The following is a 24,279-nucleotide window of genomic DNA, read 5'->3' as shown; positions in this document are numbered from 1 at the left end:
TTAATTCACAAGCCAGCAATGCTGGCAGGGGCATTTGGATAGGTTGGGGAGAATACAGCAAGCCTGTACCAGCACACACCTTAGTGCTGTGGTTTCCAAGCTTTTTCTTTCCTTCAGGACCCCTGAGTGTCAAACTAAAAGTCCGGATCAACTTCATACCCTCTACACACATGCACACGCACTTGGATCCCCTTTCACCTCCAGACCCTCTCTCCCCAACTGGTTCTGTTTCTCCAATGGCTCCAGAAACTTCCTTCTCTGCAAAATCTCTGCTGTTTATTCCTTAGAGTAAAGCTGAACAACTCCTATTGCTATTGCCGATGCTCATTCGCTTCTCTCCTCTGGACATTCCCCTCTCCCCACTTTCCCAGCTGGGGTGGAGAGAGCTGCAGCAGCAGGAATCCCCCTTATTCACCTTCTCCAAGTCCGGGCTGATCTCCTCCTTTTCAGCCTCCTGGCTCCAGGTGCCAGCTTGGTTTTTGAAAACAACACCCTGGCAATATGCAGCTCTGCTGAGCCAGAGGATAAAAGCTTCCTGCTGGGATTCTGCATTTCATCTGCGGTGGTGATACTAGCTGGCTTATTTCCATGTTCCTTCCCTCCCCTGGGCCTGGGGAAACAGAGTACCAGGAGGGATGAGTGCATTTTGTTATTGGCTTAATACCTGAGATCTCGGCGAGTCTCAGTGCGACTTCTGAGTTTTCCAGCTTGGGAGCTACAGACCCAATCCTGCTCCCTCTGGGCTCTGTGGAAGGCTGAGTCTTACAAGTCAGTGCCTTTGACTAGCAGGAGCTGGTTCACATTCTGCAAGGACGTTGTAGCATGGAACTGGCGCCCAAGGTATCTGCAGAGGTCTGCAGGAGGTGCAGAAGCAGGGCTTTAGTGATCAGTCTGCCAAGGGAGAAGGCAATGATAGATGTGTTTGGCACTGGCAGGTGTGCATATTATTGTTGGGCAGATTGGGGTGGATGGATGGACAGGAAAAAAGGACACTTCACCCTTAGGACTGCGCTTTCTGCTGTACAATCGGCCATTTCTGCAATAAAGACCATTCCCGCTGCTGCAAACCACAGACAGGACAGCACAGACATTTTTCAGTATAAATTGCTTTAGCCAGCACAGTCATCGTTTGTGCTGCCTTATAATTGGCAGGTATTTAATTAGCTGAGGAGTATTTCCGCATCTTCCTACTAAGTGGGAAGTCAGAAACTCCCTGTCGGGTGAATACTCTTTGAGTCCCTCCAAAGCCTGTCACTGCAGCTCAGCTGAACTTCAGCACATAAAATGCAGCAGGCAGTTGAGCACAAGTTCGCACAGATGCTGCAACATCTGTCCAGTTTGGACAAGTGGGTTGGCTGAGAGTAGGGGTGTTGCTGGAGGTGTGAGATAAAGTCCGCTGCCTGGGTTTCTTGGGGAGCACTCTGTCCTTTGTGTTGCCCAGATGTGCAGAGATAAGGGAGGATGGGGAGGAGGGAGGAGAAAGCTTAATGAAGAGATGTTGCTGGGAGGAGAGAGGTTTCCACCAGCCTGTATCTCTGAAAGCCTTTTTCATCAGCCGAAAGTGGCTTTAAAAGGTTTTGATAGCAATCCCTCTCTGCACGAGTTCCTGGGGCTGGCAGTGTTTGGTTACCAGCGTAGCTTTGGTTAAATACATTTTCAGCAGCAAAGCTGGGAAACGACTCCCCCTCCTCCCCCGTGACCTGCTTTCCTGAGAAAAGCGCAAGCAGATCTGTGTCGCTCCACTCAGCACCTGCTTTGCAAAATGCTGGGGTGCTATGTCTGCAGGTCAGGCATGTCTTTTCTCCCAGCCAGATCCATCGGCAGGGGAAAGCAGGAATTAGAGCAGACCCAACAACAGTCACACCGTCCATGTAAAACCATAGGGCTTGCATGGCGGGGAAATCTTCCAGCAGGAAAACCTCTGCCAGCTTTGCAGGTCTGGAGCTTGATTTGTGTTTCAACCCCCTGCCAGTCCAGCCAGGCTTTTAGCAGGCTGGAGAAGGGGATTTTGCTCCACTGCTCTCTAGTTTCACTATGATCCTGAGCTTTGCTGTCAGTAGCTTTCTGCATCCCTGTATCCTCACTGCTGTCATGCTTGCCAAATGGTGACAAGGTACCGTTCCTGGCAGCGTGGCTTGGAGCTGAAAGGGAATCGATGAATCCAGCCACCTTTCTGCTTGCTGCTCAGTTCCCAGCTGAGCAGCGCAGCCCCGCTGTGGGATCTCACCCTCTCCCTCTGATTGATCTGGGTCCTGCCCACCAGAGACCTGTTTACATCAACCCCCCCAGGAGAAACCATCTCCTCAGCACCCAGGAGGGCTGGGAACAGGTTGTTCAAGGAGAGGGGGCAGCATGATCTTAAACATAAGCATTTATTTATTAGCATTTATTTAGCCACTAGTGCACCAGCCCCCTCACTGCATTAGCATCATCTTTATTTCCCAGAGGTTTCCTCCTCTTTTGCTAATGTAAATCCAAAGCAAACCCTCTAGTAGATTCCTCTATACACCCACATAAGTCAAGTCAGAAATCACACTGGTCCCACCAGGGTGGGCTTTTGTGATTTGCTTTACATTTTGTTTACCCACTCCCTCCCAAAATCTGTAACAAACTAGTATATAACATGAAAGGACCTCTACAGTGGCTATAGATGCAGAATAACGATAAGGAGGTGGTGAGCAGCGATGCAGCATCCCTGAAGCAGGATCCAAATGACCTTCAGGAACGAGCAGATGCTGCTTTCCAAAATTTGAACTGGGAACAAGGGAGGCACTCCATGCATTCAAGGGGCTGTCAGCTCTGCTTCTCTTGGCTACTCCACGTCCATAAAATGCTCATTTTGTGGAGCGCAGAGGAAAAGGAGGACAAAGGGAAAGGAAGGAGCAAAGGAAAGCACTGGCAGAGAAAAAAGTGCAGTTAGTTGAACTCACATCAACTGAACCTGCTCGTCTACAGAGCAGCATCCCTGTGTGCACGTGTGTGTGTGCCTGCCTCTTGCTACCATCGCCTGGCTCTCTGAGCTCCTAATCGCTCCTTGAGCCTGATCCAGAGCTCGCTGATGTACAGCCGTAAGCTTGAAGTGGGTCTTGATTTTTATTTCGGTGTTTCCCTGAGGTTCTGATCATGGGATAACTGCGCCAGTATCAGCAAGGCTCTGTCTCTCTGTCGGAGGAGCGGGGTTGGACCATAACAGACAGGCTAACACAGCCAGAAGTAACCTGCTGTTATTGCGGTGTGTACAGTCATTAACAAGTCTGTATTGCCCGGGAGAACCTTATCAGTGTGTTTGAAAGACACGATAAAAACAATTCAGGGTTTTAAAAATGTTAATCCCACGACCTCCCCCAGTTCCTCCACCCCCCTCCTTACACTTAGAAAAACAGGGTCTCAGATTCTCCGCTGCAAAACGCGAGTTGCTTGTGCTAAAAGGAGGTGGCAATGCCTAAGTGACCTTTCTCCCGGCAATCCCAGAGCGGTGATGCGAAAAGGTGCAAACAGGTAATGTGCCGTGATGGGACAAGTATCTTCTATGCCCAGCGGCTGAGCCGAAGGTTGACCTGCTTCACCTGCTTGCAGTTTGACGGGGATGTTTGCTGAGGTCTCTTGCTTTCGGCTGCAAAGGAGCAGGTGTGAAAGGTGTGCTTCCACTTCCAGCTCACCCACTATTCCTCTGGAGCTGTTTGGCAAGAGATGGATTAGGAAGTGCTCAGTGAACAGACAGCCCCAAAGGACTCAGCAGCTCCCCTGGATTCAGAATGATTTCAACATATCCAAAAAATTTGTTTGGACAGTGCCAAGCTCTTCTCAGAGAACTTCTTGCACCCCCCTCCCCTTTGCCTCAGCTAACACAGGACTTTCCATTTTTTAGGGTGATGCCTTTGCTCTGCTTTTAGTTCCCCTTCTCAGCTGGAAACACTGGAGCATGAAGCTATCCAGAGTTTCCAGGTCCAGATATATCTGTTACTGCGATCCAGTTGCATCTGTGAGGGCTTTATTCTTAGGAGATTCGTGTGGGTTTTGCTAAGTGCATTGAAGTAATTTGTACCTTTAAAGGACTGCATCTCCCTCTTGGTTACGGTTAATCTTTAATCCAGCATCTTCATCTTTGCCTGCAGCACCTTAATTTGGCTTCTTGATTTAATTTCTTTTACCGTCTGCTACCTCCTCCTATTCCCAGCCCCTCTGTCATCTGCCTGATTTATTTTTCTTTGTCTCTTTATCTGCTAGCCCTGCACTCAGCCATTAAAATTTTCTGATTTAGGTTTCTGAGAAGCAGTGTACCCTGGAGCTAGTGTTTTGGTGGCAAGAGAGCCATCCTTCTTCCCAAGCTGGCCCTGGGGCCTCCTGTACTCTTCGAGACAGGGCTGGGACATCGGCAGCAGTGTTTGTTTGCTGTTTTGCAAAGTGCTGCTTATAGGTAGACAAGAGGCATGTCTGCGTCTCCATCCCTGACTTTGCCATGAAAAGTTGGGAAGAGCATCGAGATTGCTAGGGCCATTTCAGAGAGGGGGAGGCTGAAAAAGAGAGAGCGCAAGTGATAGGGGGTCTGGACCAGAGCTGGGATTTGCAAGCTTTTTGTTTAAAGCTAATAACACCCTTCCATCTTCCTCTCTCCTTTCGGTCACATGAACCAGAACAATGTTTAAAATCCCCAGCTGGACATGCAGAGGCAAGGCTGCTGCCCTGTCTTTGCCAGGGTTTGGTGTGAGCAGCCATGGGATGATGGTTGTGGTCATCTCCCCATGCCAGCTAACCATCGTTCTGCTCCCCTGAGCTCTGGCTGAGGGCTTGGCAGGGAGCTCTGAGTCCTTTTGGGCTCCGTTGGGGTCATCTAGGAAGATGGAAGTGCTGAACTGCAAACAGGACATAGGCACTGCCATGTCTGAGGCAGCCTGACCATACCCTAAAGAGGATGTGAGCGATCTCTTACCAGGTGTTTGTATTGCTCTCCCTGCCTTTAAACCTAGTGCATCTGTACATCCTTGGCTAGCCAAAGGGAGCGTTTCCAGCTTGTTAGCTGCTGGCTGCAATGTCTTACATTTATTTTGGCATCTGGTACACTCAGCAAAATCATTTACTACCTTGTTTCCCCATTCTTCCCAAACCTCCTTTCCCATGAGACTTGAGCATGGGACCATGATGTCCAGGTGTAGAAAACAGTGTACTCTGCTAATGAGCTCAGTTCCTCTGAGGATTTTCCCTGAAATGTTTTCAGTACATACGACAAGGCTGCTGCTTATCACTTTGTTGTGCGTAGTATCGTTTTCTGTGTAACCAGGAAACTTTCCCAGTTTCTCAGAAATGATCGTAGGATGACTGGCTGTTGTACAAGGCAGAAAGAGAGGATTGCCTGGACCACATACAGGTTAACGTCTGCTGTGGAGCCGCATCATTTTATAAATGGAAAAGCAGAGTACCCATCTTTTAGACCGTGATCCAGTTTGAGTCTTGCTATCATGAGAAGGACTGACACCGTAACCAGCCATGAGTCTTTAACGTCTCAGGCATCCAGTGGTAATTGAGAAATTACAGCTGGAAAGCTGATATGAAAGCTAAGAGGGTAAGCTGAACATTTTTGTGTCCAGCTGGAACATACACTCTTTCCACATGTTTGCTAAAGCAGGCTGTTTCAGGAGGGTCTTGCAGTGTGGTACAACAAGCGGGTAAGAACCCATTCAACACAGTCCCGGCTCCTGTTCTCGTTCTGCAAGACCTGCCAAAACATTTCCATGCAAGCGCTCCAGTCAAGGACACCTGAGGAGCTGCCCCTGGAGCAAACGGTCCTGCGAAGCCTGGATAAGCAGCTGTGAATGTCATGTAGGGGTGGGAGGGAGACAGATATATCATTCACTGATTTCACCTTGTCCTTTGTTGGAAAGAAGCCCTATATGATAATGAGACCAGCCATCTTACTGCTTATCTTTCCCTTCACCTGTTGTCCCGGTGGTACACTTCCCTCCACTCGGGAAAGTCAACTTCAGGAAGTCCCAACCTCTATTTACGGCACTTTCACAGTAATTCCTGTTTTCACTTTTTTCCCAAGACGACCCTGATACTTAATGAACTATTTATTGCTCTGATATTCCAGCGTAGCAGGAAAGCTCCAATGGGGCAACTTTGCCCAAAAATAAGATTAGGAGGTATAGCTTGTGCTTCTTGCATCAGAGGGATTCCAGAAATGCTGTAACGATGCTTTTAGCTCTGGATAGCAATAGCGAGTTTAAGAGCAGAGGCTATAAGTCTTGGAGAGATAAAACATTGATCTATTGTGAAAAGTAGTCCAAGGTCATCTTCTGCAGTGAGCAGACCTGGTGCTACCAGTGCTTGCGGTGCAGCTAAATCCGAGAATGATTTTTCTTTTTTCTTAAAGCCATGCAGTCACAGGATTATAGGGAGCTGTAGGCTTTTCTGTTTCTATTTCACAGGGTTCTGTAGAGGAGCTTGAAAATGTCGTCCTTTTAAAGGAGAAAATCCACAAGACAAAGAAACTTCAAATATGCTATACAAAAAAAAAGAAACCCTCATGATACTTCAAGCCAAATTCCTGACGTTGTCTGTAAGTTGAGCTGTGATCACTGTGGAAGAGATCAGATCTGTAATTATAAAGTAACCACTAGAACCGGGGTCAAGAAGGAATGTTTCCCCAGGTTCGACGAGCAGGACCTATTGAACTGGTTTCCTCTGCAACGTGAATATTGCGACACCTCACAAAGATTTTCACATTTGTTTCTGTTTTAAAGGCCAAGGACACTAACAGCGCCTTTGGTTTCTCCATTTCTTCTCTATGTTGTCCATCGTATTGAGTCTTTTGTGTCAAAGATATGACATTTGTGGCACATGTTAAGGATTGTTCAGCGGCTTACGGGGTAGAATACACGAGGCAGAGTGAGTCCATCCCAACGAAACCTCTAATCTGTGGCTGCCTTTGGAAAGGAAGTTTGATAGGAAAGTGCAAGAAAATTGCAATTGCAGGGTATGGACCCGGTGGCCAAGTTCTCCTCTCCCATCCCACCCTTCCTTGTGCACTGAGGCAAGTCTTTGGAGACCAAGGCATGGTGCAAGTTTAATCTGCGAGAGATGACGTCTGTGTTTCAGGCCTTCTTCTGGAGCTGTGGAGCAGGGCTGTAAAGGGGGAGCGTGCTCATTAATTATCAACCACATGCTCTGGATTTTAAACAGCAGTCCAAAGCCCAGGAGGCTGACGATGTTGGGAAGTGCTGAGTTTCCTCTCTGGTGGGATGGTGTGGCCTTCTGATGAGCATCATTACAGCTCAGCGTCAGCTGTATTTATGATGTCTGAAAAGATTATCTCCAGATAATCTTACGGGTATTTAGCCAGCCATATGCCTTATTTCAATGGTAATATGTATTTCTTTGTGCGTTTTAACATTGTTTATGTTAATTAAGGCTTTAGACTGGATGCTGCATATGGGCTGTTTCTTTTTTTTTCTGGGGCTAATTTGCAGATAGTAAGTAACCTTGTCCCCTGCAAAATGTTCCAATTCAGTTAGCCGTGATTATGAATTCACAGCTGGGAGAAGGCCTTGCTTTTAACCTCCTTATAACTTTCTCTTCCCTTCCCTCCCTCCCCCCCCGCCCAAAAAGAAAAGGACCTGGAGAAAATCCCAAATATCCCTCATGTACCATATGTCACAAATCTTTTCATAAATCACCTTTGTCTTCATTTTGTTTGTGTCAGTTTTGAAGTAAATCAGCCGAAAATACCTGGAATGAGAAGCCTCTGAAAAAAAAATCATTAATATTCCTGCTCTGCTTTCATTTTCCCTGCACCAAGCAACTGGGTCAATAGTAGGCTTTTTTTTTTCCCCTTTTTTCCATTTTCATTGTTTTTTCTGAAGAGCTAATTTAATAATAGTTGCTAATCTGATTATTGATTCTTTCCTACCGGCAGAAAATTGTTTTGTTCAGTGCCAGGTCTATGCTGTCAGGGTAGAGGTGAGAAAAAGGGCATCAGTACCAAACAAAACTCGTAAGGAGACAGAGAGATCTCAGCTGTTGAGCACAAAGTTTTAGAGTGGCTCCAGAGACCTGGTGGTTCGGGTTTTTTTTCTATGAAGAAAGCAGTGAAGCCAGCCAAAGGATGTATGGATGCGTTTATTGAGGGGAAGGCAATGTTGCTCCGTAGTTTCAAGAGTGACTGCTTGTTCCAAAGACCAGAGCTCTGTTAATGCCCCATAACATGACTGTATCTATTTGCATTTCCTTTGTGTGCCTCTGTTTCCTTATCATAGAACCATAGGATGGTTTGGGTTGGAAGGGACCTTTAAAGGTCATCTAGTCCAACCCCCCTGCCATGAGCAGGGACATCTTCAACCAGATCAGGTTGCTCAGAGCCCCGTCCAACCTGACCTTGAATGTTTCCAGGGATGGGGCATCTACCACCTCTCTGGGCAACCTGGTCCAGTCTCATTGTAAAAAGTTTCTTCCTTATATCTAGTCTGAAACTACCTTTTCTTAGTTTAAAACCATTACCCCTTGTCCTGTTGCTACAGGCCCTACTAAAAAGTCTGTCCCTGTCTTTCTTATAAGCCCCCTTTAAGTATTGAAAAGGCTGCAGGAGGGTCTCCCCAGAGTCTTCTCTTCTCCAGGCTAAACAACCCCAACTCTCTCAGCCTTTCCTCACAGGAGAGGTGTTCCATCCCTCTGACCATCTTCATGGCCCTCCTCTGGACCCACTCCAACAGGACTGTGTCTGTCTTGTGCTGAGGACCCCAGAGCTGGACACAATGCTCCAGGGGATCTCACCAGAGCAGAGTAGATGGGGAGAATCGCCTCCCTTGACCTGCTGGACACACTTCTTTTGGTGCAGCCCAGGGTACAGTTGGCTTTCTGGGCTGTGAGCTAAATGAGGTTGATGACACTTCATTTCTTTGAAATGAGTGTAGGAAAAGTGCTGGACAATAAGTTATTGCATTGGAGCTTCAGTTTTCAGATTGGGTTACGTGGATTTCACCAAACTGGTGCTACGCTTCAAATTCAGAGATCAGAAGTGTGTGATTTTTCTAGGAGGATAGGTTTTGCTCCTGTAAGCCTAGACTGACTTGCTGGATATGTGAGATGTCTCGCAGGATTTTCGGTAGCATAACTGAGAGCTCAGCCTGGCTTTGAAACAGTGGATTGATCACAGAAAGACAAAATTATCTCTTGGATAATAGGATGACCTTTGTGAACAAGTTTTGCGGCTTTTATTCAGTTCTTAGGAAGGGCTAAACTAACCAAAGCATGATTACTGCTTTGGCACTGACAGCCTCCAAAACTTCCCGAGCAGCTAAAGTGTTAAAGATTGATTTTTAGCCCATATTTATCCTAGTGTTTAATTTCTTTCAGTGTTTACCTACCTGGCATGAGATCCTTTGTGACTGTTTTAGCAGCCAATCAAAGACTTTTTAATCAGCCTTTTTTTTCAAAAGGTGCAAACGTTTTCATGTCCCTTTTTCCTGGGAACCATCCACTTCTTAATCCAACCCTGAGGTCCTGCAGAAACGGTGACTCTGACACACTTGCTGCAGCAAAATGATTGTAGATTTTTAGTCCTGAGCTATTGTGCAGAGCCAAAGTGTTTGAAAGGCGCTCTGGGGCAGCCTTTGGCTGGAAATGAAAATTGCTTTTGGGAATCCCACAAAAAGGATTAACTTTGACTTCATCTCTGGTTCATTCTCCAAATTAATAATCAATCTGCCAGCTGGACCCGTGCCAAGCACTTGCATGACCTGCCTGGTTAGCGAGGGGGGAATGGTCCGTGTGAAGCAAGAAGTATCAGAGAATCACAAAATCACTGAGGTTGGAAGAAACCTCTGGAGATCATTTGTACTATTTAAGTCTGAAAAATATACCCCATTTTTAAAACCTCTTTCCGATCCATGCCTCTTTCCACAAACAAAGGCTCTCCATTTGTGCAAATTCCTATCCAGAACAGCATTTCTATTTAAGAAAGTCCTTAAGCATGTGCTTAGCTCCTATTTAAATCTACAAGACAGTGCTTAATTGCTTTTTCCCATCAAGTGCTCAAATAATGTTCATAGTCATGTTGTAACATACGGTGAAATGTTTTCTTGTGGAACACCATTGGAATTACACTGGAGATAAATCTGACCGTAGACATTAGAGACAGAACCAACTTGTCAGGTTTCCAGCTAACCCTTCCAGTACAATGTTTTTTATGCCAGTCTGGTTTGGGGATTTCTACAATTCCTCTTTGACTGGCTTGTAATCAGTCTGACTACACTGTTCTCTAATATTCTGCCCACATTTTCCCTTTAGTAGAGTTCCTCTTTCTTTCCTCCCCTCTTGAGACTGCCTGGAAATAATTCTGCTTCCTTATTAGTGCACCTGGATTTAATATTTGTGAATAACTCAAATTCTGCTCTTTTTCTTTGCCACCAAGCTGTGAGCATGGGTTTCCCATTGCAAACCCAGTATACTTTTCTGCAGAAGCAAAGGTTTTGCTGTGAAGATAAAGGCTCAGTACCGATCTACAGATGAAACTTGTACATACACACAAACACGCACGTGTACCTCCCCTTATGGACCTCTTCATTAATATCCCATTTTCTTCTACAGCTTTTAATCAGGTCCATGATGAAAGTTTTTTGCATTCAAATACACAATATGCCCTTTTTGTAATATCCCTGTTTTGTAATTTGAACAGATCCCAGTGAAACAATCTTTATATGACAAAATTCAGTGATGGCATCGTTTAGGATTTGAAGTCTGCCCTGAACTATGAGGCTTTTGGTAATACTTGCTGGCTGAACCTACCCACCCTGGTCTGGGCAGAATGCTATCTGCATCCAACAAGACCGAAACTCCCTCAGATGTGATTCCCTGGACCATGGAGGGATCCCATTAGATCTCTCTTGGGGGTATTGAATATGTCATCTGCAGCAGATGTTGCTGGACAGGCTCAAATATTCAGAAGCCATGAATGGGACCACCCAAAATCACAAGACTGGCATTGTTCACAAGATACCGCATCAATACAGCTGTGGTTTTGAAACCTTCCAACTGAATTGTGCATTTTTAGGAGTTTCTCAGCAACCATGTGAACTAGAAATTAATTTTAAAATAAAGAAACACAGGCTGAATCCAGAAGCTAGGCTTGAACAAAGGTTCATAATATCATGTCCACACTGGGAATAAGGCAATGCTGGCACCTCACCTGAGTGCCATGAGTGAAGCAACAAGCAAACCTTTGGATGATATATCCGTTAGCCCTTGTGACGATGAAATGCCCAAGGAACCTTTCGCTCAGCTCTCTGAAGCCTGAGCTTCGCCTGCCTCTTGCCACGTGGTAATGCGTGGACGATGAAAAGAGGCTGGCGACTCTTCTGGCATGTCCTCCTACCTGCAAACACGTTCCCCCAACCCAGCTCCAAGCCACGTCCCAAAAAAGTGCAGAGGTGTTCGTATCAAAAGGATTGCAGGGCAAAGAGAACAGATAATTAAGCAGATTTGTGAAGAGGAAGGAAAGGTTGAGAGAAGAGTTATTATTCCGAGGAGCTTAAAACCAGAGGAATGGACATGATCTTTGGAGCACCCAGCATTTGAATATTCTGAGCAGTTTAATAACTGGTAATAGTCAATTAATAATCGCTGGCACTAATGAGGGTGAGACTTTCATTTTCTATTAAATGGCATAGTTGGACTTACTCTGAGGTAATTTACACCAAGTTTCTGACTCAGCACGTCCCACAGCGCCCATCCTTTATGTGATTTATAGCAGCTTTTAAAGTAAAAACTGGATGGCTTTGATCCAATTGATTTCTTTGAATCCAACGGGATAAATACGCAGGCATCAGACCTGAGCAAAGGGCGGTAATTACAATTTTTTTTTTTTTTTTGCCTATCTGTCGCTATGTGCTCTTTCTGTAGGTGCATCTAGAAATGGGTATCAGATCGTGCCAAGTGCGGCTTTGGCCCTGGATAGACTTTATTCTGATATTGCATTCACTGCTGTACTGTCAGCTTTTCTGCCATGAGAGTATGAGACCAAAAGCAGCATCTAGGGAGTGATATTTGTTTTCTGATACCTTCCCTGGGGTTTCCTGGTTTGTTTTGGTAGACTTTCTGATTTCTTTTGCTTTTTTTTTTTTTCTTTTTTCTTTTTTCTTTTGGAGGAGTTTACTTCCATTGATGCACGGCCCAGATCTGTCCTAGTCTACTCTGAAAGCTGTGTATTATGAAAAATTTCTTTACTGAGAGAGTGGTGAAACACTGGAACAGGCTGCCCAGGGAAGTGGTGGAGTCACCATCACTGGAAGCATTCAAGGAACGTGTGGATGTGGCACTGTGGGACACGGTTTAGTGGGCATGGTGGTGTTGGTTGATGGTTGGACTTGATGATCTTGCAGGTCTTTTTCAACTGTGATTCTGTGAAATGAGTAAAGCTGGGCTTCAGGATTGGAAGTGATGTTAAGGCAATTGTATTCCCACATTTCAAGAGAGTTCAAATTGCTTGGGGGCAGGCGGTGTGCCTGTATGTCAATGTACACATATTTAATGCTTTAAGAAGGATAGCTTTAAGCATGTCTATTTGTTGTGAAAGCCTGCTTAAAAAGAAAAAGTGAAGGATAATTAGGAGCCCTTTTAAGAGCACTTTTCTAGATATCCGTAAACCCATAAATGAAAAAGATAACCAGAACACTAAAAACACCCCAACTAAACAAAAAAAAACCCAAACCACAAAACCCAAGCAAAGACAAATAAACCAATATCTACAAAACCCAACAACAGTCTGGTTTAGAGGGAAAGTAAAAGCTGTTGAGATAAGGACAAAGGATAAATTGATAGCAAGCAATACAAATTAAAAGCATGAAAAAGATAAGAGAAAAAAAAGATGTAAGGATTTTCTTGTTCCGGATGGTTAACATGAATAAAAAGGAAAGTTTAGAGTACACTAAAACCAAAATAAATCCTAATGGTGTTGGTTTGTTACTAGCTAGAAATGACAGATTTATTTATAATAATGCAGAAATTTCAATAAATGCCTGTATTCTGTGATTGGAAAAAGGCCTGGTTACTTAATCCACATCCCAGGCTAATGAAATACTTTTCATTACACCAGCAGCTAGAAAACATGCTATACATCATCTAATAAAGTAAGATGTTTTTAAGAGAAACAAGACGGAGTAATTTTGCATGCAAGAGTTTTAAAAGAGCAGGCTAAGGCTAATTGGGGATCATTGCTCTTTAGTAAAAGAAGGGTGGAAGTGTTCCCAAAATCTGGAGAGAGGAGGATGTGTCTGTAAGCACAACAGCCTCACTCCAGAGCTGTCCGCCTCACATCTGTCTTCGGCACAATAACACACCATCTGATACGGGATCCAAAAATTAGGGGATTGTGGGTAATATTCTGATTATAATTGAATAATAGCATACTCATTAAAACAGAGAAATTAATAGTAATCAACTTATGGAAAATAGATCTTGTCAAGCTAAATTAATACTTTCTGTGAGAATACATAACTGGTTGGTAGAGACTGAGCATTTGTCATTATTTGTACACATCATAAATAAGGCATTTGTCTTAGTGACAGTGAATAAACAAGAACGACTGGCTAATGCAGTTCTTGGATATACATATGGTACATATAGGGGAGAATACAGAATTTGTATTCGCTCTGAGATCTGCCTCGGATCTCTCAGTCCCTTCCAAGAAGGGTGTTGGTGAACTGCAGAAGGTGCATGGAAGAGATCAAAGAACGATGCCTGATCCCGAGAGTCTCCAAGAGATGATGTGACATAGCTCAGTGAAGAGCATATGAGGAGCTGACTATCCAGGGAAGACAGATTTATGTCCCATCAACTGGGTGGACATGCAGGCCGGTCCAGATGTTTAGAAAGGCCTAGAATGGCACCAGAAAAAAAACTCTTCTGGATTGTGTGTTGCTGACAACTTCTACAGTAAAATTAGTTTGGCTTTTTTTTTTTTTTTTTAACTATGAAAAGTGCTTTAATCCAAAACAGAGGTAATTCAGGAAGGCTCATTGTCATTTGTTAAACTGGATCCGAGTAGATAATCACAACAGAATCAACAGCATGTGTTGGTGCTCTGTTACCCTGTTGGTACCCAGCCCGTTCTCTCCCCTTTCTTGCGGAGTGGTTAGGGAGGTGGAGGGAGGCTCTGTTTCGCCGCGTGAGGAACGTGTCAGTGTGTGCGTGGAGTCGAGACCTGCAAAACACTTCTCCGCAACTCAAGGCAGGTCTGCTGGAGTCAGCAGTATGGAGAAGTCCAGGCCATCTGTGATACACCTAAGGCTGCTGAGCAGCTTGGCTCCATCTGGAGCTGCCTTGAGCTTGCTGCTGGCATTCTTGCCTAGGTCCCCTCCTCTGAGGATGGTCTGATGTGGAGAGGGGACATCTTACACCCATGTTCCTCCAGTGAAGGCATATAGCCCTTTTGGTCTGCCTCCACATCCCGTCCCAGGCTCCAGCCAAGCCCAGGTTATCCGCATGGATCCTGACCTTCTCCCCATCCATTGCATTTCGGCACTTACTCTCCGCCTTTGCACCCCGTACGGGACCACATTTCAGGAGAGCGGTCTGGACTAGATGCAGAAGCAATGGGTGGAAAATGACTGTACTTTGTGGGTGACGACTGTACCCCAGCACGCAAGGCAGAGCATGAGATTCCCCTTTTCCTTGGCTTAGCCCTTAGTGCTTACATGGAGATGGGGCTGCAATAACTTTTCCCAATGAAACCATCCCATCTGCGGGACAATGGCCAACTTCACACGGCGTCTGTCCCACCTACAACCCCTTCCCCATTCTGCTGCTCTTCACCAGTGTGAAAAGATGCCATGAGAAAGCTGGGACTCTGTCCCTTCCATCTCTTGAGGTCCCTCTGGCCATGAGGCAGGGGCATCCCTGCCCTGCCCAGAGCTCCGGGGGTGCAGGAGAGGTCTGAGGGGGGTCCTGTCATGGCCTACGGAGACCCTGGCCCCAGAGAGCTGGGGGGGAGGGAAGGGGGGGAGGCTGGTACCTGTGGAGTAATTGGGAGGGGTGGGGAAGGTTTGGGGGGGGTAACTGGGGTAATTTGGGAGGGGTAGGTGAGGGGTGCACTCCCCTGCGGGGATCATGTGGCTGGGGGAGGTCTATATGGGGGGGCGAGGTGGAGGGACACACGTCTATATGGGGTGTGAGGCAGGGGAGTATATGGGGTGAGGGACGGGGGCTATGGGGGGAGCGAGGTGTATGTCAGGTCTCTGGGACAGGTCTATAGGGTTATGCATCCATATATGGGATATGTGGGACAGGGCTATAGGGACATATAGGAGGTATATATGGGGTGCGTAGGACAGGGCTATAGGGTTATTTATCCATATATGGGGTGTGTGTCATAGGGCTATAGGGTTATGCATCCACACAGTGGGTGTGTGGAACAAGGGCATAAGGTTATGCATCCATACATGGGATAAGTGGGGCAGGGCTGTAGGGTTAAGGAGGTGTATATGAGATATGTAGGACAGGGCTATAGGGTTATGTATCCACATAGTGGGTGTGTGGGACAGGGCTATAGGGTTAGAGAAGTGTATATGGGATATGTGGGACAGGGCTATAGGGTTATGCATCTTTATATGGGGTGTATGGCACAGGGCTATAGGGTTATGCATCCACATAGTGGGTGTGTGGGACAGGGCTATAGGGTTATGCATTCACATATAGGATACGTGGGACAGGGCTATAGGGTTATGCATCCTCATATGGGGTGTGTGGCACAGAGCAATGGGGTTATGCATCCACATAGTGGGTGTGTGGGACAGGGCTATAGGGTTATGCATTCACATATAGGATACGTGGGACAGGGCTATAGGGTTATGCATCCACATATAGGATACGTGGGACAGGGCTATAGGGTTATGCATCCACATATAGGATATGTGGGACAGGGCTATAGGGTTATGCATCCATATATAGGATACGTGGGACAGGGCTATACTATTATGCATCCTCATATAGGGTGTGTGTCACAAGGCAATGAGGTTATGCATCCACATATTGGGTGTGTGGGACAGGGCTATAGGGTTATGCATTCACATATAGGATACGTGGGACAGGGCTATAGGGTTATGCATCCTCATATGGGGTGTGTGGCACAGAGCAATGGGGTTATGCATCCACATAGTGGGTGTGTGGGACAGGGCTATAGGGTTATGCATTCACATATAGGATACGTGGGACAGGGCTATAGGGTTATGCATCCTCATATGGGGTGTGTGGCACAGAGCAATGGGGTTATGCATCCACATAGTGGGTGTGTGGGACAGGGCTATAGGGTTATGCATTCACATATAGGATACGTGGGACAGGGCTATAGGGTTATGCATCCACATATAGGATACGTGGGACAGGGCTATAGGGTTATGCATCCACATATAGGATACGTGGGACAGGGCTATAGGGTTATGCATCCATATATAGGATACGTGGGACAGGGCTATACTATTATGCATCCTCATATAGGGTGTGTGTCACAAGGCAATGAGGTTATGCATCCACATAGTGGGTGTGTGGGACAGGGCTATAGGGTTATGCATTCACATATAGGATACGTGGGACAGGGCTATAGGGTTATGCATCCACATATAGGATACGTGGGACAGGGCTATAGGGTTATGCATCCTCATATGGGGTGTGTGGCACAGAGCAATGGGGTTATGCATCCACATAGTGGGTGTGTGGGACAAGGCTGTACGTTGTGCGGGCATCCACGGGATGTGTGGGCTATAGGGTTCGGGAGGTGTATATGGGGAGAGGGAGGCAGGGCAGCCCGGGTGGTAGAGGGGGCCGTTTACATGGGTGGGGGGCAATGGAGGGCTCAGAGCGGGGCGCGGGCCCCGGGGGCGGACCAGGTCCGGGGGTGGGGGTGGGATGGGGGGGTGGCTGACGGGGGTGGGGGAAGGCGGCGGGGGGGCGCGGTCCCCCCCGCGGCGCGGTGCCCTCTCCCCGCCCGCCCTGACGGCCGCTCTCCCTCTCTCCCCGCTCCGCCGCCCCGTCCCTCCCTCCAGCAGAGCCTCCGCCTCCGCCTCCCCGCCCGGCGCCTGGTCCTGGCGCGGCTGCCGAACGGTCCCGCTCGACGCCTCCCGGACTAAGTGCCTGTGTGACCGTCTCTCCGCCTTCGCCATCTTAGCCCAGCTCAGCCCCGACATGGTGAGTCCCGCCGGGAGGGAGGAGCGGAGGGGAGAGGCGGGGAGGGGGGGGGAGGACACAGGGGGGACAGGGGGAAATAAAGAGGGAGGGAAGGGGAGGCGAGCGGGATGGAGCGGAGCATCCTCGGCGTGCGGGTACCGCGTACCTGCGGGGAGGGGTGCCGGGGGCAGACCCCAGCCCTGCTGCAGTCCGGTGGCGCCGGGACCGTGGCGACACACCGTGAGGCTTTGCATCCCCCTCCCCCTTCCCCCCCGCCCTTCCTCTCCCCTTCCCCCCGACCCTGACCGCAGCTTTGGGGGACACACACAGAGACATCGGGGCTGCTGCTGCGCCGCTTCCCCCCTTCCTCCCATCCCTCCGCCGCTGCGCCGTGTGTTTGAATCTGGATGCCGCTAAACGTGGGGGGCGACCAACCCCGCCCGGCGTCTTCGCTCCCGTGGGCTCCCCACGCACGAAATCTTCGCACGTGTCTTTTTTTTTGGGGGGGGGGAATCGCCCCGCGCCGCCCCCTCTCCCCACCGCGGCTCCACACCTCGCTCGTGTCCCCCTCCCTGCCTCGGCGTCCTTCTCCCTACCCCACGCTTTTATTTTTTTTTGGGGGGGGGTCCCCACTCCGGAATAGGGGACGGTGGAAGGGAAGAGTTGAGAAGTTTTGGCCGCTGTCCGTGACACGAAGCCGGTGCCGCTTTCCGGACGGAGTCACCGGAAAAAAGTCTGAGATTCCTAGAAATTATCACCAGGAGTCTGATCTGAGAGCGGGGCGGGTGCCAGGGCACCAGAGGTGACACCAGGGTGGTCAAAAGGGGCTTCACAGGCTCCTCTCTTCCACCTTGTGCTTTTTTTTTGTTTTTTAAATTTTTTTTTGAGTTGTTCATCCCTTTTTGGACAGTTCCCAGGTTCATAGAGCAAAGCACCCCCCCCTCCCCCCAGTGCTTCTGCATCTGCCTGGGCACTGGGAGTTACTGGGCCCTTGCAATTATTTACTAATTATGCCTTGCTTGTTAAATGCTGGCTTAATTCAGCAAAAGGGGAGGGGAAAGGAAGAAAGGAAGGGTGACGGTGGTAAAGGGGGGGGGGATCACATTTTCCAAGATGAAGGTTTGGTTTATTATTAGAAACACTAATGTATTTGGTCCACTAGTTACCATGGAAACAACATCTGCACTGAAGTGGTTTTAAAGACACAGCGTTAGTTGTGTTTGCCCGGGCCCCGTGCAGACCCAGCCACTACCGCGTTGTGAAATGGGCTTTGGAGCGTCGGGTAGAGCCACTCTCGGGGTCCTCTTGAGTGAGGCACTGAGCTTCTGGTCTCGGTAGAGATGCGCTGGTTGAAGGATGCTCAGAGGTAGGACTGGGACTGGGTTCCCGCTTGGAAGGGGCCTGGCAGGACCTGGTTGCATTGATGCTGGCGTCCCTGCACTCATCTTCTTCCATGGGTTGTTGTTTCCCTGTCTTCCTGCCGGGCAGGCTGGGATCTGCGTGCAACTAAGCGGGCAGGGAGGTAGCCCACTGGGCTAGTGCTCTCCGGGAGTGGTACCCAGCCTTCTCAAGGTGGCCAGGCTGAGCTCAGGTGAGCCAGTCAGGACCCACCTCCTGCAGCTCTGTACGCTGCTGCTCTGTAGCTCCTGCCCTGGGAGCCTGCAGGGCTGTGTCCTGCCAGCAGCAAGGCTTCAACCTTCAGCCCAAGCTACAGCAGCTTAAGTGTCTGGCTCCAGAGGTTGTGATGACCACCAGGATAACTGATGGGTGAGCCTTGTCCAGTGCGGGAAGGACTCCATGCTGTCATTGCAAGCAACCCCATCCTGACAAAGTTTAGGATGGCTGCGTGGTCGGAGAAAATAAGTTGTGATTTCTGCTGCAGGAGTACTTCTAAGGCAAAGCCTGAAATGAAGGCAGCCCAGGTGTGCAGCTGAGCTGCTGGTGAAGGTCTTCTGCTGATTCTTTTTCGGGAAGTGGGCAGAGGACCAGGCAGTGTGGGAAGAGAGGAAGGAGTCTTCGGCTTGGCTAAAGCAGAAGTTTCTCTGATGGAGGGCTAAGTCTTTATGTTCACACAGTACCTGGCATTTATTTAACTAAGCAGCTAGGAAAAAAAATGGTTAATTTGAAGTGGCCAGATACTGCTGCTTCCTCAGCTGTAGGTGTTTGGAGTGTTATCTGGATAACACGGGGTTGGTGTAAGCCCTTTATCATCAGTGCAAGTATTTTCGCATCTGAGAGTGGGCTTGGCTGCAGGAGGATGCAGCTTCCTTCCCCCAGGCATGTTTTATTATATCTGCAACTCACCTCCCAGCTGGTCCTTTGGGGTTTAGGCCTAAAATTGCTTCCTTCGTCTTCTTTCCAACTCTGTTGGCTGCTGGTTGGGTTACATTTTCACAACTCATTTTTTCCCAGCCTGGAGTTGACTCATGAGCATCAGGATGAGTCCTTGGCCCTGCTGGGAGGAAAGCTGGGGACTGGCTACCTCCTGAGTGCCTCCACTAAGCAAAGCCCAGGGTTTGTTGATGCTGTGGAGCACTGCTCACCCAGGTCTTCGTGGTACCACCCTTGGTTTCCTGACTGAGTGTCATTCTGAGCAAGCCCAAGCTTGCCTCTCGTTCCCAGAGGTGGCATCTCGTCATCATTGGTGTCTGCGGTGGTGACATTTATAGTGCAGTTTTTCATGTGCCTTTGGAGCTCTCAGGACAAGAAGCTCCGTCCGCCTGTGTCATTAATATTATTTATTGCTATAAATCTCCCTTCTGGAGTCTTTGGCCCTGGCAGTTTGAAATATTTGTAACCCTGGTATGGGCACAGCTTCTCTGCAGTGAAAAAAGACCAGGAATGGCTTGTGGGGGATGAGTGTTGCTGCCCAGGCAGCCAGCTGGGACTTGCCAAGGACAGAGTTTCCCTGGGCTGGGCCCTGAGAGTTTCTCATGCAGCAAGGAAAGGAAGCAGTTTTCCTTGATTTCAATGAAGCTAGGCGTGGAAAGTGCTGTGTTTTGAATCAGTTTTGCAGACAGACATCCCTAAACCATGATGGAGCTGTTCAGATCCAACTCAAAAGCTGGAATTCAAATTTGACTCTTTCTCTGGGTCCAATTTCCCATGGACCTTGCAATTTTGACTAGACAGAGGCAGCCTCTCGCACTGGTTCAGCAGGACTGCTGTTTGACCATCATGAAAGATTAAAACTTCTTAAATTAAGGAACATAGACAAGCTTTTTGGGGCTGTCTTTTCGTTCTGGTTTTATACCATGCCTAGCTTGGTAGGGCAATGGTATTGACATGCTCTGACGCTACACCTGCATAATAGCAGTGCTAATAGAGAATAACGGCAAGAGGAAATTGCAGGGCCAAGTGTTAAAACTACACTTTTGCAAACTGTCGTCAGGCTGATTAAGAGTCTTGTGGTTGTGTTTTTTCAATATTTCTTGCCAGTCTTAGCAGTTTCTTGGAGATGGGAAGGGAAGAGAGTAGGAGCCTGAGGATGCACGGGAGAGCCTTTCACTCTTTGGTTGTCTCGTTTGAGTTTGGCTCATGTTGTCTCTTCTGCCTACCAGCTCATGATTGGCCTTTACAAAGTCAATCAAGCTTTAAAGATGGGTTCTTACAGCACTTAGTAAGAGTGTACAAATATATCTCTGGTCTCTCTCCCCCTCCTTACTAGCCTCATCTGCAGAGACAAGGCTGATGAGAGTTGGGCATCTGAGCTTTGATCTCATTTCTAGTGTTAGCAAAGGTTGAAAGGTGCTGGTGGCAAGAACTCGTATGGATGCTGAGTTTGTCATGTCCATGCTGAATTTTTTGAACATCTTACCTCCACAATGGTGTTTACTGACAGGCAAATGATTAGCTGGAAGGGTTGTACAGCATCTGTGTATTTTTGTGGGGTATACTGTAGGAGAACAAACTACAGAGCTGACTTGGAAGCGTGCTGGGAAGGCAGGTGAGCGTACGCAGAGAGCAGCCCTGACCCTATGATATCCCAGGATGTTGCAAGAGGCTTTGTTCCATGTTATCCCCAGTTTGCATGAACGCAAGGCACCTTCCGTGGTGTGCTTCCTACCCAAAGGGACAACAGCTTCTGAGCTCCTCTCTCAACTCACAACATTTACTTTCTTTTCCTAAAAACTTCCCAGCGTTGTGTGTGCAGCAGAGGAGGAGAAATCCTTTTTACCCTGGGGAAATAACGAAGCATGGAGAGTAGACTTTCAGTGTACATCTTGGCTGAGCAGGCTGTGGGAAGGGAATCAACACGCAGGTCCGGTGTGATCTTGCTGTATCTTGAAGATCTTCCCTCTGAAAAGATTGCCCTGTGCAATTGTCTCTGTGTACTTCAGTGAGAGTGCGCAGACACAAGGTGGGTTATTTTAAAGTCCTAAAACTTTGTAGGGCCTCACTTGCACAGGAAGTAGACCTAGGTTTTCCAGCAGCATGCTTTTCCCCTGGAAAAATGTTGATGATAATGAATTAAAATATTTTGTAAGGGTGTAGCAGTTCTGACAACGTTTTGATGGAAAATTATAGCAGTGTTTCACTTAGATAAGACCAGAGCACTTTACTTGGAGATGAACGTATTAACATTTATATTTTACCATTGATTATCACGTGAGATTGGAGTTTGGATAAGAGCAAAGCCTTTTGCATACCTTGAGAACAGCCAGTTTTCACCTTTACAATAGCTTTCAGGTTTCGTCAATAATGATGCTGCTTCTCCTGCAGTATTAACTCTTTGATTCAAAAGTTGGACTTTTCTGTTGAAGGGAAGTTCTCAGTTTTGTCCAGCTCGAAGTCTTAAGGCATGAAACTACTGCCAGTTTGTACAGGGAGTCTAGGGAAGAGTTTATTAGGCTGGTGTATCTGGGTGTATTGGCTAAGCTACAGGACTCAGAGCTGTTTCTGTCCCTGTAAATGAAATTGTGACCTTGGGCTAATCACTTCATTTTTTTTCTGCTTCCGTCTCACCAGCTGCAGCACCCTTGCAGGTGACATCCTGGGCTGTGTGCATCCATATTTGCACAGTGCCCCAGGCCTGAAGGGTGCTACAGAAAGCACCAAGTGCTGTCATTTCCCTAACAGAGCATGAGGAGCCCCCGTTTGCTCGGTTAGCAAGAGCCGTGCCAGGGCGAACATTGCTGAGCTGCAAACATTTGGGCTGTTGAGGTCCAAATCCTCTGCAAGCCTCCCGCGCTTGTGCCGTTGGCATCTCTTCCTGCAATCACCCTGTGCTCTCCAGGATGCCGCTGCACGCAGAGTGTCTCTCAGGAGCTGATTGTGCCTCTTGCTGTGGAGCCCTTGAACTGGAAACATTTCCTAAAATTTGCTGGGGATTTGTGCTCTTAGTGCTGGACTCTTCCCAGATATGGAGAGGCCAAAGTGGGAGTGATGAAGGGACATTCCAGCTGGACTCCTGCCCATCTCAGGAGGGCTTTGTGCTGAGATTGGGAAAGGTTACGGTGTAAGTGCTGCTGGGGATTTCTGGGGTTCGCCTGTCTCCTGCTCCGCAGCAGGAGCAGCTGCTGTGTTTTCTCAGGGGTACCTTTCCCTACGGTCTGTGGCAGCTCGTAGGAGCAGGCTGTGATCCTGCAAATCACAAGCTTGTCTTTCCTTTGCTCAGCAGGGATGCTCTTTTCACTAAACCCAGTATAGTCCCCTTGAGTTTCAGCAGGCATTGATAGCATGGAGAAGATAGAGTACGAACCAGCTGGGCAGACAGTTTTCCCCTCCCACTCTCTCTCATAATACAATTAGGGAGTAGAGAGGATGTGTGATGCCCTTAGATGGCCAAATGGGCCAACCCACAGTCTAGCTCCCTCTAAAAAGAATTGCGTTATTTTTCAAATGTGGCCTCTTAGCTGGGGGGGGGGGGGGGGGGGGTGTGCTGAATTGTGATCCTACATTGTCACTTTGCTGGAAGTCACCTTTTAAACACTTGCTTTGTCATCACTGACCTGAAGTCTGTCAGTATGCATTGCAGAGTGAATTTGGGCTAAATCTCATCTGAGTTTGGAAAGGACCCGGAGTCAATGTATGGATGACTTAAGTTGGGTTTTTAGAGGAAGGGGATTACTGATAGAGCTTGTGATGCACTCCAGGTGCCGGGCAGCAGAGGAACCCTGGGTTTGTTATTTTGGTGGGACATGTGAATGGAGATTGCCATTGCTATATGCTGTACACAGATATCTAAAAAGGAATCCCATCAGCAAATAAGTGGTTGGTGTTTGAACATATATAGGAAAGGAATCAGAGACGAGGGTGATTGATAGGAAATCCCTTTCAGTTCTGTGCTTCTAGGAGAGACAACACTTGAATATATTAAAAGAAGGCAGGTAGCGCACAAAGTAATAGTAGGAGGATTTGGCTCAGCATAATAAGCAGTCATCCAGCATCCCACCTCCTTCGCTGCTGTCTGCGGATTCAGCTGTCTGTCGATCCAGCGGGTAGTTCGGTAGATATTCACAGCTGACAGCTTTCCTCTGCTGAGTTTCTGCTCCGCGCTTGTGGATTCGCTCAGGTCTTTAACTCACGACAAAACTCTAGGCGGTGGGATTGCAGCAGCGTGGGTCTGCAGCTCTTCCCCCGCGAGCCAAAGCCAGCGAGCTCCGCACAGCCCTGGCAGTGACTCTTCTGCAGGCAAATGCTGCATCACCCTGTATCTCTTCATCTGAAGGGGATGTGGGAGAGGAACATGATCAAGTGGCTGGGAGCTTAAAACCGTTGTGGGATTCAGTGCTTCAGCGTGAGTAATACGGAGCCAAATTCACCCTTCGGTGTAAAGGCAAGAGCAGCACTGGCATTAACCAAGTGACCCCAGGAGCATACCAGGGCTGAGGTTAGTCCCTTGTCTTCAGCTGAAATTAAGGACTCACCGTGCGCGTCTGGGATACTGCGTGTCCAGGCATTCCTGAGGGGTTTGGTGCTTATTTTGAGCTGCAGTGCTTAATGGCTTGTTGCCATGAAGGCAGCTTAGCAAGTGTGACAGCTGCCCTATTACCCAGCCACAGCTTACCGCTCTGTTAAAGGAGGTGTGGACTTAAGCCAGGACACCAGGGTCTTCCCAGTTCCCACTTTCCCCTTTCCTAAGAGCTCAGAAAGCAGTTCTCAGACTCAGTGGCGCAGATTTGAGCCATC

At 48.0% G+C, this 24,279-nt stretch overlaps 1 protein-coding gene across 1 annotated transcript in view; it reads left to right on the top strand.

Moving 5' to 3' along the window:
- The first annotated feature begins 17,137 nt into the window (after window positions 1-17,137).
- ADGRB1 (adhesion G protein-coupled receptor B1) overlaps window positions 17,138-24,279 on the top strand; it is an 84,915-nt gene continuing 77,773 nt past the window's right edge. Inside the window, exon 1 of the mRNA XM_059836297.1 lies at window positions 17,138-17,169. Coding sequence (XP_059692280.1) covers window positions 17,167-17,169 — 3 coding nt within the window. The 5' untranslated portion in view covers window positions 17,138-17,166. The remainder of the gene's footprint in view (window positions 17,170-24,279) is intronic.

This window comes from Gavia stellata, chromosome 3 (genome assembly GCF_030936135.1).
Source record: "Gavia stellata isolate bGavSte3 chromosome 3, bGavSte3.hap2, whole genome shotgun sequence".
NCBI lineage: Eukaryota > Metazoa > Chordata > Aves > Gaviiformes > Gaviidae > Gavia > Gavia stellata.
This window is presented reverse-complemented; position numbering and strand designations above follow the sequence as displayed.